Source organism: Bicyclus anynana, chromosome 25 (assembly GCF_947172395.1).
Source record: "Bicyclus anynana chromosome 25, ilBicAnyn1.1, whole genome shotgun sequence".
Classification (NCBI taxonomy): Eukaryota; Metazoa; Arthropoda; class Insecta; order Lepidoptera; family Nymphalidae; genus Bicyclus; species Bicyclus anynana.
Window position 1 is genome coordinate 4,148,139 of NC_069107.1, and position 14,932 is coordinate 4,163,070.

At 40.3% G+C, this 14,932-nt stretch overlaps 1 protein-coding gene across 3 annotated transcripts in view; it reads left to right on the forward strand.

The window, feature by feature from the left end:
* The window catches only part of LOC112050383 (uncharacterized), a 249,693-nt gene that overhangs the window by 224,847 nt on the left and 9,914 nt on the right, over positions 1-14,932 (forward strand). For all 3 annotated transcript variants that reach the window (XM_052889361.1, XM_052889362.1, XM_024088637.2), the window contains 6 exons: positions 385-525; positions 7,480-7,685; positions 10,625-10,803; positions 12,342-12,626; positions 13,886-14,093; positions 14,617-14,762. In XM_052889361.1, the coding sequence (XP_052745321.1) occupies positions 385-525; positions 7,480-7,685; positions 10,625-10,803; positions 12,342-12,626; positions 13,886-14,093; positions 14,617-14,762 (1,165 nt within the window). The remainder of the gene's footprint in view (positions 1-384; positions 526-7,479; positions 7,686-10,624; positions 10,804-12,341; positions 12,627-13,885; positions 14,094-14,616; positions 14,763-14,932) is intronic.

Below are 14,932 nucleotides of genomic sequence, written 5' to 3' on the forward strand. Positions count from 1 at the left end.
CTTTCATTCTGAGAGAAGACCCCTGGTCAAAAGTTAGCCGAATCTATACTAATATTACAAAGCTGAAGAGTTTGTTTGTTTGTTTGTTCTCTCAGGAACTACTGGTCCGATTTGAAAAATTCTTTCAGTGTTAGATAGCGAATTTATCGACGAAGGCTATAGGCTATGTATTATCCCCGTATTCCTACGAGAACGGGAACCACGCGAGTAAAACCGCGCGGCGTTAGCTAGTATGACATAGACTTTCTCTTTATGTCATACTAGCTAACGCCGCGCGGTTTTACTCGCGTGGTTCCCGTTCTCGAGAGTGCCGTCGTAACGCGTTTGCCCTCCCATAATAAGTTATTGTTTCACGCAAACTACAAGTACCAACTATGTTTATAGGAAAACGGACAACAAAGAAGACTCATGTATGAACGCTCAAGAGAGGCTGCACCCCTCCTGTGCGCAGCGCCCCCCCGTCGGCTCCCCCCTCCCCGCCTGCCACACCCTCGCACACGCCTGCCGCGAAGAACCAGAATGCAGGTAAGGTTTTAGGATGACTCCTTAAGATTGACAGAACCAAAAGAGACGACATCTGTAGTTATACGAATGCGTGAATGTGTCATATTTCGTGTACACCATTGATTCTTACAACTTCTTACTACTTCTTACAACATAAAAATATTCATACAGTATTATAATTTACAATTAATGACAACATTACAATTTGTGTTGAATATTTTTACAAAGAGCAACTGTTGAGTTTCTTGCCGGTTTCTTCTCAGCAGAATCTGCCTTCCGAACCGGTGGTAGAATCTTTACAGATAGTCAACTGACGTATCAAAAGTGCTTGTAAACTGAGCCTATAGCCTAATTTTGATTTGATTTGAAGAGGAAATGACCGTCGACAAATAGCGGTCGCGCCGGAAATATCGCTCTCTCTCTTTCGTTGTACGACGGCATAGTGCTACGACTTCCTCGAGTACGGGTAGTACGTAGATACAGTCGGGTAGTCTACTAGTTAGCGACCATAACGAAGAGCTATACGCCAGGGAATCAATTATGCAAGTGTGGTCGACTGCAAATTGTTTGGAACGAGCTGCCAATATAGCCGCGCATTGGTACAGCTGTTACAATTTGCAATCCATTATAAGATTAAACTTCGTGCGCAAATATACCTACTCGTAATTTAAAGATTGCTTAGTAATTTAAAAATTACGGTACAGACAGATCACATATTAGAAAATCTTTCATCTATCCTACTAATTTATTTATTTATTTATTTTATACACATATATATATCCAGCCAGCCTGGCTGGATGAGGAAGGCGGAGGATCGTGTGTGGTGGCGCGCTCTCGGAAAAGCATATGTCCAGCAGTGGACGAATACAGGCTGTTGATTGATATATATAAACATTACAAGCTTAACCTAATGTGTTTATATAAACTATCTATAATTCCTGAATTACTTGTACGTATACGCTAAAAGTTCTGTGAAAATCAGCAGGCGAGGAGAAAAACAAATCTAAATCCGGGTCCCACTCCAATACCCCGCTTAGCAATGCCAACGCGCGAACAAGAGGTGACTCGCGGGTTTGCACCAACCTACATGTTGGAATAGTAAACAGTTTCATTTTGCGTTCCCTTTTTTGTATATTGGGTATATGGAATTAAACTAACTCTAGCACTGAAGGGTTAGACAATTCGCCCCTAATCAAGCGGAAGAAGTAATCCGCTAGCATACCTTGTAAAAAAACCGTGGGATATACGTAAGGATAGCCAACATAATAACTGTACTGTTTGCGGTACAGCCACCTTAGAATTTTTTTTTGAAGTTTCTCCAACATGAGTTTGTATTAACTTCATGTGGACTCCAGATTACTGAGTTACTTTCTAATATACTTCTTACAAAGCTATTGTAAAGTATTTTAATCGCTGCGACACTTTCAAGATCTCTCGATTGTCTTAATACAAAACCTAGGGTTTTGTAGGCTCTAGTCGTGATAGTCCTTATATGGTCAATAAAACTTAGATCAGAACACATCAATACCCCTAAATCCTTCACGATAGATTGTCGTTCCAATACCACGCCTCCCAATCTATATTGGTATTCATAAGGTCTGAGCGATCTAATATTATAAACATATCGATGAGCATTAGCTCATCGATAACAATATTATCGATGAGCTAATATTATAAACGCGAAAGTTTGTATGGATGTTTGTTTGGATGTTTGTTACTCTTTAACACCGTAACTACTGAACCGATTTGGCTTAAATTTGGAATGGAAATAGATTTTACTCTGGATTAACACATGGGCTGCTTTTAATCCCGGAAAATTCCATGGTTCCCGAGGGATTAGTGAAAAACTAAATTTCACGCGGACTAACTCGCGGGCGTCCGTTAGTACCTACTTAATATTAGACTGAAGAGTTTGTTTGCTTGAACTCGCTAATCTAAGGAACTACTGGTCCGATTTGAAAAAACATTCAGTGTTACATAGCCCATCTAACAAGGAAGGAGGATATATATTATCCCCGTATTCCTACGGAAACGGGAACCACGCGGGTGAAACCGCGCGGCGTGAGATAGTCACTGTTATGTGTAGCATAATTTGACTGTGAGATTTTTACATCTTCACTGTCACTTTCATACATTACGTCAAATGACAAAGACAAAACTAATTGTGAATAGGATGTCACTTATCAGACACTTATTAGAAGATTGTGAAATAGGGTCTTAAAATCTCCATTTTTATTCTAGATCTTCGAGAGGAAAACCTCGTATTGTAACTACAGATTTTCACTTCGACGTCTGGAACCTTGAACTACAACTCTCTGCTGTCTCTGCTGTCCCTCCCTGATCCCTATACCTCGACGCCTTGAATGTTTTGATAGGACACTTTGACTGTTAGTTTTGTCACTTTCTTACTTTACATAAAATGATAGACTTGTGAATGAGATATCAGACACTTGTTAAAATATGATGAACTTGGACCTTAAAATCTTCGTTCTTATTCGTGTAAGATTATCTACAGATTTTTATTTCGATGTCTAGTCGACACCACTCATCCGAACCACGACTCTGCTGTTCCTTCCTGTGTGCCTAGTGGGAGTTTTTAATGTTTTCATACTGTTACTATTGCGTTAACGTAAACGCGAATTTATGCTTATGGAATTGAAACAGTTGTGCAGTAGTGCCACTAGATGGCGCTGTTTCAATTCCTTAGAAATTCGCGTTTACGTCACGCGAACGTCACAGTATGAAAACTGCCACTAGGCCCTCTGACCCCTCAATGACAACCCCTTATGTCGTCAGTCCAACTAGTGTGGGGGTCGACCAACACTGCGCTTTCTAGTGCGGGGTCGCCATGCCAGCACCTTGTGACCCCAACGTCCATCGGCTCTTCGAACTATGTGCCCAGCCCATTGGCACTTCAGCTTCGCGACTCGTTGGGCTATGTCGATGACTTTGGTTCTTCTGCGGATCTTCTCATTTCTGATTCGATCACGCAGAGATACTCCGAGCATAGTATATCGCCCGCTGTATGACTCTGAACCTTCTTATGAGGCCCATAGTTAGCGACCAAGTCTCGGAACCATAGGTCACTGGCAACACCCACTGTTCGAAGACTTTTGTATTTAGTCACTGAGGAATTTCGGACGAAAAGATATCGCGGAGTTGCCTGGATCAATTTGTTAGACATATAATTTAAAATTATTTTTTGCTCATTAACTAGCTAAGTTGAATCTGGTTGTATAAGCGACAGGCAAGTCGTAGTCGCATCTTGTCACGTTGAATGGCTGCTAACGAGGTGGCGTAGGTTCGAGAATCAATTATGCAAGTGCGGTCGATCGCAAACCGTTCGCAATGACCTGCCAATATGTCGATTGGCGGGACACTACAACTGTTATTTCAATGCGATGAAAACTTGAACTATGTTGTTCTTTAAGGCTTCGTTTTCTTAATTTTTAGGATTCCGAACGTCCGAATACAAAAATGGATTCTTTTCATTCACTGCTGAACATAGGTCGCTTGTACGAGTAAGAACTTGCTTGTCGCCTCAGTCTAGACCCGCTTCTGAGGTTAATAACCGCTACCAATAACAGCGGATCATCAATGAAAAAAAAAGGCAAAAACGGGAAAAAAAAATCTTTTGAGATCTCCGTTACATGCTCTACGTTAAACAGTTAAAATCAGGTTAAAAGAAATTGTTACTAATATTATAAAGAAGAAAGATTGAACAGTATGTCTGTTTGTATTCAATAGGCTCTGAAACTACTGAAACGATTTAAAAAATTCTTTAACCATAAGAATATAAATATGTTCATCATTATCCTTGATGAATATATTTATATTTTATCCCTTCAGCTGTGGCTAGTTACCACCCTACCAAGAAAGACGTACCGCCAAGCGATTTAGCGTTCCGGTACGATGTCGTGTAGAAACCGAAAGGGGTGTGGACTTTCATCCTCCTCTTAACAGGTTAGTCCGCTTCCATCTTAGATAGCATCATCACTTACTATCAGGTGATATTGTAGTCAAGGTCTAACTTGTAAAGAATAAAAAAAATCCCCGTAACTCCGGAAGGGGAACTACACTAGTGAAACCGTGTGGCGTGTGCTACTAATATTATAATTCCACATTATTTGTGAGTGTCATAGGCTATATTTTATCCCTGTATTCCCACGAAAACATAGACTACGCTTGTGATAGCGGGGCGTCGGCTTGTAAATTATAAAAGCCAGAAGTACTGAAATATATGAACCTGTAGATTGAATATATAGATAATTTTCTTTACTAAATAAATGGACGCGTGTTATTTAAATTCCGACCTTGTCACAAGGGAGCAAAGTTCATTAACAGTTACAAACAAACATACGGTCACAATACTGCCATCGGCGAAATGAACTTTTGGGAAACATGGGGACGAGATACAAGCTACAAGATACGCTGCTTGTTCTATATATGCATTTATAAATACAATTGAACTGTCTGTCTGTCATTAAAAAGTAATTAAAGTAAAGTATTAGCAGCCTGACGGTGTTCACGCTGGACTGAGTGCCTAATGGGTGTTTTTAATGTTTTCATGCTGTTACTATCGAGTTAACGTAAATGCGAATTTATATGGAATTGAAACAGTTGCGCAGTAGTACCACTAGATGGCGTTGTTTTAGTTCCTTAGAAATTCGCATTTACGTTAACGCGATCGTCACAGTATTAAACTGCCACTAAGCCCCCTGGACTCGAATCAATAAATACCCATTTACTTACACTGTCACTGTCGTAACAACTTTATACAAATACCTATTTTAATAATAAAATAAATAAATAATAAAATAAAATAAATTTTATAATAAAGGTAAATACTACCCGTACTCGAGAAACTCGTAGCACTATGCCGTCGTACAACGAAAGAGAGAGAGCGATATTTCCGGCGCGACCGCTATTTGTCGACTGTTATTTCCTCTTCAAATCAAATAAAAATTAAGCTATAGGCACAGTTTACAAGCACTTTTGATACGTCAGTTGACTATTTGTAAAGATACTACCACCGGTTCGGAAGGCAGATTCTGCTGAGAAGAAACCGGCAAGAAACTCAACAGTTGCTCTTTGTAAAAATATTGAACACAAATTGTAATGTTGTCATTAATTGAAAATTATAATACTGTATGAATATTTTTACAAAGAGCAACTGTTGAGAGTGACTTACGGCCAGTTTCTTCATCGCAAGTAACAGTCAAAGTAACGTCATAAATCAAAAGTGACGGTTACTACTTACTACTTTTACTGTTACTTTAGTTTTACATGGAGAAACTGGCTGTTAATCTGTTATTGTATCACTTGCTAATGTATTGTGTTTCGGCCGCAAAAATTTTAAAAAATGGTTACTATTGATGGGACAAAATAAAATATAGCTTCTAATACTTCCATAATTCAGTTAAAACACTGTTTACATAAGAGGCAAGTAGCCTATACTAATTAAGATTACATTGTGTAGGTACTCTGGTACAAACGAAACTCAAAAAGTGGAAACTAGAAACAAGGGACGCACAGTCTCACCGCGGTCACCGGTTAATTGATTGGACGGCTGTCAGTTAGTTTAGTCAGCGAAAATTCGCCAAAATTCGCTTCACTCCGCCTCTGGGGGGCGTCGTGTCAAACGTCACCGAACGGCGATTTCGATCAGAGAAAATTCACAAATTTTATATCTAAAATTGCGGTTTCTATCCATGGCTACAGAGATAAAAAGTAGCGACATAAATTCTCTATTCCGAACTTTCAGCAAATTAATTAAGCAAAGAATCCTTATTTATTTACTACAATTAATTAAATAGACACAATAAAACTAAAGTGGACTATAGGTAGTTAAATTAAAATAACAAAGACTAAACGTGAAAATGTAACAGAAACTTTTTCTGTTTTATTGATACCTATTACCAGCTATATGTATGCCGCTATCGAGGCTGAAGTTAAGCGATGACGTAGCCTACGTTATGCTTTTGTATAGAAGGTTACCTATATACTTGTAGATACACACGTAACGATTGCAAGGAAAGCGGAAGCTGGAAGAGCATTCCATATTTTATTTATTTATTTACATACACTTACAATATACATATAGATACATACACAAATAATAATAAATTACTAGCTCACATTGACTTATACGTACATCTATGACAAGTGCACACAACATTCACTAAAAACTAAAAAACATGTAAACAGTCAAATATCACACAAGGAACAAAAGAACACTTAACAAAGGAACAGAACTTAAGTTAAGTTATTTAAAAAGTTATTTAAAAATAGTTAAAAAAATGTATATTTATATTTAAATAAATAAATAAATAATAAATTATTATAGGGAAGAACTCACCGATAGATGATCGGTGAGTTTTTTTTTAAAGACATTATAAGAATTGAAAAATATGTCAATGCCAGGTATAGAACGAGATAGTTCATTATATTTTGCGCATATACGAGCAACGGGAGCTTGGTTTCCGAGATGTGTTCTAGCGAAAGGGATATGAAATGTTTTACGTTTCTTGCAATGACGGGGATATCTAATCGGAACCGAAAGACAGACCCGGTCAAGTAGGTCGCTGCACTTCACCTCATAATGTACTATGTTATGTTAAAAACATTGGTCCAGTATTTCTCGCCTACTGCGCAATATATGCTTATTCGCATTGCGCATATATGCGCAATGCGGGTTATAGAACGTGAGGACGGACGTGCGTCATGTTCCCTGGCCAGTGAGGGTAATCACCTCGGGGCATTCTTGCCCGAGTCATGACGTCAGAGAACTCTAAACATCTGATCAACCGCTGTAGTTCCCAAGAGTGCCCAGTTGTTCTGCGACTTTTATAGTTGCGTCGTTATCAGCGACTGAGCCGTCCGAGGTAGTCTGCGCCGGCAGCTTAGAGTGTGGTGGAGTCCGCTTTGAGCTGTCAGTTATTCTTTAATCTGTGACTCACATCACAATGTTTACAGGATCCGTCTGGAGAACTACGAGCAGTGGTGTGCAGTGGACGCAGTGACGCAAGGCTGTGCTGGATCGCCGGCTTCATGCCGCGCAGCTGTGGTTGCTGTACTGGGCACGCAGCTGCGAGCAGCCTGCGCTTGCAGAGGCACCGACTTCGCACAGCTGTACGACTGCCTCGGCTGGCAGAGGCTTCTGTGGCTCAACCCTTGCGTTGGTGAGTTTCACACAATTATTTCCCTTAACAACCACCAATTTCAACTCCAGGCTGCTAGTAAGATATTTATTGGACCAAAGAAACTTTTGTCGACCTCCGTGGCGCATTTAATGTGCGATGTATTTACAAGACCTGAAGATTATAGGTCCTGTGTTTGATCCCCGGCTGGGCCCATTAAGGTTTTTGTTAATTGGTGCAGGTCTTGCTTGGTGGGAGTCTTATCTCTAGGCTAGTTACTAACCTACTGGCAAAGACGTACCGCCAAGCGATGTAGCGCTCCGGTACAATGTCGTGCAGAAATCGAAAGGAGTGTGGATTTTCATGCTCCTCCTAACAAGTTAGCCCGCTTCCATCTTAGATTGCATCATCACTTACCATTAGGTGAGATTGTAGTCAAGATCAAACTTGTAAAGAATAAATATTTTATGAGTCAAATGATGACGTCATGATCCAAAGCCCCCATAGACTAACTAACTAGTGAACCAAGGAGGCATATATAATTTGTGTCATTATAATATTAGGCAGTTCCAAAAAATTTCACCGTATCATTTCACCGCGGCTATAGTATGCGCGTTATCATCTGAGTCGTCCGGTCATAAAAGTCAAAAAAGATAGGAATGTGCAGCGCGCCTACCTGCGCACCCTAATTATCGATAAACGGCTACCTGCGCACGTGCTAATGATGAGTCAATAATGATTTGGACGATTCTGATTGGTCGGTTTCTAATGTAATTGCATTGCGTATTTTTTTTGCTATAAATGTGTTTACTGCAATTAAATAAATACATTCATGTGTTACTCGTTGCGCACTATGGATACTTTATTTTCTAACGTTGATCTGAAGAAATTACATGGCGATATTAGCCCTCAAGCTCGAACACTGATTCACAACGTATTCCTGTTTCTCAATGAATTGAAAAGTGATCCGAATAAAGTGGCTTCTCTAAATTTCAACAAACCACGTGAAATGGCCGCATTTGTTTGTGGTGTGAGCAGAGCGACAGTGGACCGAATCAAGACGGAAGTATCACAATCAGGCAGTACCTGTATACCAAGAACAAATTTTAAGAAACCACAAACCGTCACTAATATTGACGATTTTGATAAAAGTGTGTTGAAGCGAACTGTAGCTTCATTTTATGAGAATGGAGAGTATCCATCCGTGGCGAAAATTTTAGAAAAATTCCGTGAACAATTACCCGATTTTAAATGCGGCAACACTTCAATGAGAATACTACTGAAGGAGGTTGGGTTCCAGTATAAGAAAAATAGCGAAGGACGTAAATATTTAATGGAAAGAACTGATATTGTTTGTGCTAGAATGGACTTTTTAAGGAAATTGGATTTACTTAGAAGAACTAACGATCAGCGACCACGTTTCTATCTAGACGAAACATGGATTAATCAAAACCATGCAAGAAAGAGGATGTGGCTTGGAAGCAACGATGAAGGAGGTTTCAAGAATCAGCCTGTGGGAAAAGGCCAAAGATTAATAGTTTGCCATGCGGGTTCTGCAAGGACTGGCTTCGTTCCAGATGCGAAGCTAATATTTAAAGCGGTGAAATCAAAGGATGCTGATTACCACACAGAAATGGATGGCGAAACATATATGGCATGGTTTTCCGAATTCCTGAATCTACTTGAAGAGCCCTCAGTTATAATTGTCGATAACGCAAGCTATCATTCGATACAGTTGGAAAAGATACCCACAAGAAACACGAGGAAAGCTGAAATTCAAGAATGGTTGACAAAGAAAAAGATTCCATATTCCAGCAACGAAATTATTGAAGAATTAATAAGAAAAGTAAAAGCCAGTAACCCGCAGAAGGTCTACGCTTTAGACCATCTGGCAAATGAACGAGGTCATGAAGTAATAAGGCTCCCTCCATATCACTGTCAATATAACCCAATAGAATTAATTTGGGCACAAGTAAAGGGAGAAGTTGCGAAGAATAATAATACCTTCAAGATAGCAGATGTCGAAAATCACCTCCACCGAGCCATAGAAAATGTCACACGAGAAGACTGGGCCAAATGTGTTAGGCATGCCGAAGAACTTCAAAACAAAGATTTACAAAAAGCTCTAATTAGAGATCACGCGCCGCTTATAATAAATTTGGCAGAAGACGAAGATTCTGATGATGAAGACTCAGATGAAGATTAATTTTATTTAGTTAATAATTATATAATATGAAATATGTATTATATTAAATCAAATATTGTTAATTTTTTTAATTTTGTGAACAAGATACGATAATAAACTTTACTTATCGATAATATGTCTTTCATTGTTACACCCTTCACTAGACGGCTCCATAAGACCCATAAGTGCAAGCGAGATAGATATAGAGAAATGATTTATGGCCCTAAGACTCAGTTGTTAACGCGCGTACTATAGTTGCCTCGACTGATGACTGAAGTGCTTTGCGCAAAGGATCAGCCTGGCTGTTCAGCGCGGAAATGCAGCCAGTATTCTTGGCACCATTCCACGTAGGCAGAATTTATATACTTATAAGGATAAGTTAACTTATTTTCCTTATTGTATTCTTTCTCAATACCATCAATAAAAGAAAAAAGATATGAGTCTCAATAACTCCATGTTTATAGGGCCGGACTTAAACCCGAGAATATTTAAATTACACTTCCAACCTTAGACTATTGGAGTACCGACAAAACAGAAGAAGAAGAAGAAGAAATATACTTTATTGTACATTAAAAACAAAAATAAACAATAACTTATAATAACACTTAGAAACTAATGTACAAATGGCGGTCTTATCGCTAAAGAGCGATCTCTTCCAGACAACCACTGTGGAAGAGAAAAAAAAAAAACGTAAGCACAACAGCAAGTAACAACAACAACAACAACAACAACAACAACAACAACAACAACAAGTAGTAACAGAATGACTATAGAGCTGAATATTTTGTGATTTCAGTGGAATCCCAAAGCGACTACCATGTGAAAACCTACGGCTCGTTGCTGACCACCACGCCATACGACAACGGCATCCGATACATCACCGTCCCGCCGGAGCCCGCCGTGCACCACCGCACCACCACGCACCACCATCGGCACACCACGCAACATGGCACCTCGCAAGTTGATGTCATGCAGGTAAACTTGCTCGTTGCTGACCAACACGTGACGTGTATAACAATGGAATCTGATACATCACCGCCCCGCAAGTACCCTCATCAATCCATCTATAATCATCAACAGTCTGTTTCCGTCCACTGTTCACAAACATTACTCCACTTTCCTCATCCAGCTTTTTCCCACAACAAGGGGAGTTTGGAGGAGATCCTACACTGTATTTTCTAGCACGTGGTCTCCACTCCAGAATACGTCTGTCCCAACGGTTAATCCTTACCTTATCAGCCGATAGACGTCCACTGCTGGACGCTCTGGCTGTAGGCCTCTTGCATGGACCTCCAAGCACAACGGTCTCGAGCTACCAGCATTCAGCGGCTCCCTGCAACCCGCTTGATATCATCGGTCCACCTAGTGGGGAGTCGACCGACACTGCGCTTTCCGATGCGGGGTCGCCATTTCAGCACCTTGGGACCGGCGGGGAAAGCGACTACCATTGTTATCCATACCATACCAGGTTAATCCTTATGTTTCTCCAACCGAGGTCCGAGGCTCACAAAAGCTGCCCTCAAAGAAACTTTCCGTCCCTGCACTTTATTTTAACCCTCGAGCTTAACTTTGATACACTTTCTAAGGTCGCCCAGACCACCGGCATCTGGGCGAACTTAGAAGCTACGCTAATCCAGTCACATATTAACATCCCATTAGCCCACTCATCATCATCATTATTATCAGCCTATGCACGTTCATTGGTGGACATAGGGGACCTAATGTCCACCAATGAACGTGTCAAGATTCCCAAACACCACGGTCTGCCTGCATCCAGTGGTTCTCTGTAAAACGTTGGATGTAATCGGTCCTCCTAGTGGGGAGTCGACCAACAATGCGATTTTTGGTGCAGTGTCATCATTCCAACACCTTACAAAGGAACACAATAGAAAGAGCACGTTTCAAGGTCCGTTTATATCTACAGAAATTTAGCGTGCCAGACTCGTGCCGCGGCAGACAAAATAATATTTTTATATACAGTGTTTATAACGTATTTATATCTATCGTAACGCGCCCGCGCAGACGTTAACTGACACGGGCCAGTGTTTGCGGAAAGAATATTTTGTCTATGCGGTTCATGTCTGTAGAGTCCTTTTCATGAAATCTGAACTAAAATTGACAGCGCCTTACACAAATGACAATAAAACCTCCATTACCAAATGACAATGAGCGCCATTAAGACATTAGCGCCGCGTCTGGAGGACTTTTTTTTATGAAACGGACTTTAAGTGTCTCTAGCTACCTGCTGGGCAGTGTGAATATACGGTGTCTATGGGTGTCTGCCACGCTACTTGTCTGTGACGCACTGTGTCTGTAAATATAAACGGACCTTTACCCATAGCCCTAAACCATGAACCGATGAACTATTACTCAAAACTACAATCCCGCTTGATCTTAATGACAATGCAGTCAATCACAATCTAAAACAGCATGAAGACTTGATTTATTAGACGTAAATGTAATAAATTGAATATTATATAAATTATGTATAACTTCTTATCCATAATTTAAAGGAAAACCGCGAAGAGTTAAGCCCAATAACAACAATGTCGGAACAGACGGTCAAACCGAATGAGATCGCTCAAATATCCGAGCCCGTGATCGAAACGAGCACTGAAACAACAACAGTCGCGACCACCACCACTACGACAACAACCAGCACAACAACAACGACGACTACGACGACGACAACAACACCGCGGCCAACAACAACACTGGAGCCCGCGAAGTACTGTATCGTGAAGAAGCCTGAAAGCGATGACCAAGCACAGTACATCAAGATGGGAGAAACGAGACGAGTGAGTTTGTATCGCTATTAAGTAAGCCTTTCTTCTTCCCTTTATTTACGATTAATTTATACAAACTTTTATTTACTTTACCCTGTTGCTATCATCACCATTACCAGCCAATGTACGTCCACAGTTGGACAAAGGCATTTTGTATTGTAACGAGCTAGGTTTGGAATTAAACACCTGGTGACTTGTATAAGACTTCCGCTACTTTTCAAACGTCCGAAATCGTAGCCAAGTATATTGTTCACTTATATTGCTGGTAACACCCCGATGTTCAGTTCACTTCATTCCTGAAATTAAACTGTCGTCCTATTGTCGTCTCCGTCGCGTATTTATACCCGTCAGAACGATTTCCAGATCATTCTGGGAACGCCTAGACGCGTGTTGTTTGTTCTACGAAATTACGATAAAGAACAATAACAAACGATAACGCGACACAAGTTGTAAACAACTAAAAAGGGCGAGCGATTATGAACTCTAGGTGTCTAGTAATAGGGTTCTCTGTAACAGTATGGACTTCCAAACACCACATTTATTTATGTGGGTCAAATCTTTGTAGCTAAATTAGAGCCACATCCAGTAAGAAGGAAGCAGTTAGTGGAATAAGTATATAAGTTAATAATATAGACCCGTGGCGCTAGTCAGATGATGGGAGTAGTAGGTGATCGATCATAAGAACTCCTACACGAAACAAGATAAACTCATCTAGTTTGTACCACAATGTCTTGGAAATCATTTAATGCTACATACTAGCATAAGCATCTGAATAAGCTTAAAAATTTCGAAATCTAGGAAATTTTAAATAAATCGTTATTTGCTGATCTAAATAGCGTGTCACGTAAAAATACTCAGTCTACAATCTATGATACCTACAAAAGACTGCCCGCTAAGAAGCGATTTCTTCCAGGAACCTTAGATTTAGGAAAACAGTACCTTCGTAGTAACTATATGACTTCATATAGATTCATACACAATTAAATTAGCTCTTATATTATTTCTCTAGCTCTACCGATCGACAGAACTGACGGAGTTTTGCTGATAAAAATACACCTGAAGTCTACTATCTATGACACCTACCTTTGTAGTATATGACATATATAATCATACACAGTGAAAAAAGCTCTTACATTATTTCTCTAGCTCTACCGATCAGCAGAACTGACGGAGTTTTGCTTATAAAAATACTCCTAAAGTCTACTATCTATGACACCTACCTTCATAAAGAGTCTTAAACAGTAAAATACGCCCTTATATAATTTCCCCAGCTCTACCGATCAGCAGAACTGGCGGAGTGCACAGACCTGTGCGTGTGCGAGGTGTCGCTGCAGGTTTCGTGCAAGGTGGCCTGTGTTCCCCGCGCTCCTTGCTCCTCTCGGCTTGCGCACTATTCACACGCCGCGCCCGCGTACCAGGCGTACCGTGGACGATGCTACTGCTACTCCGGATCATTCATCTGTATGAGGCCTAACCCTGGTGAGATTTATACTGAATTTGTAATATTTTATTCCAAAACTACTTCGTGTAAGACTAGCAACATATTTTAATATGTTGTCTGTGATTTGTGAATGACAGGTGACAGCGAAAAATTTTTAAATTTCACCAGAATTCAAACCTCGTGATCAAAAGCTACATAATTACTTAACCACTGGACCCAACTACTGGACATCAAAAACATAAAAATAGGAATAATAATAAATATAAAAATAAGTGGATGTCTGAAACGGGTTGACGTCAGAAGCGAATTTAAAGGGCAAAATACTTATTGAATGAAAGTCTCTCAGGTCTCACAATTCCCCTCAAAAATGTTACCAATAAACCTTGAGTGATGTCCCGAACTTGTAAACGTTGTATGTAGGGTTAAAGATGTCTTGAAACTAGTCAAGTCATTCTCCCCGCCTATCCCAAAATAATCCATTATGGATAATCCAACAAAACCTGCCTACCTACCTACCTACGTCCCGCAGTGTGGGTGTTAAAATGCCTATATCTCTTCCAGGAGAATACAAGCTACCAGAGGGAGTATATCTACTGCTCGGCTTCAGCGCAGTGGATGAAGCATTGCTGCGTCCTCACACGGGACTGGGCGCTGAGGATGCTGTGCGAATACTGCAGCAGTACTTGCATGTTGTGCATCACGGGGAGGTAAAACTTTTTTTTTTAATATTTGCCATATCTTTTAAATATGACCATTATTCGCATTACCCTCCTACTAATCAGGAAACATGTGTTAGGAGTGGATACGACAATAGACCAACGGGGCGGGGATCGAACCACCAGCCTAAAGTGATGAGTCCGACCGCTCTTACCGTTGA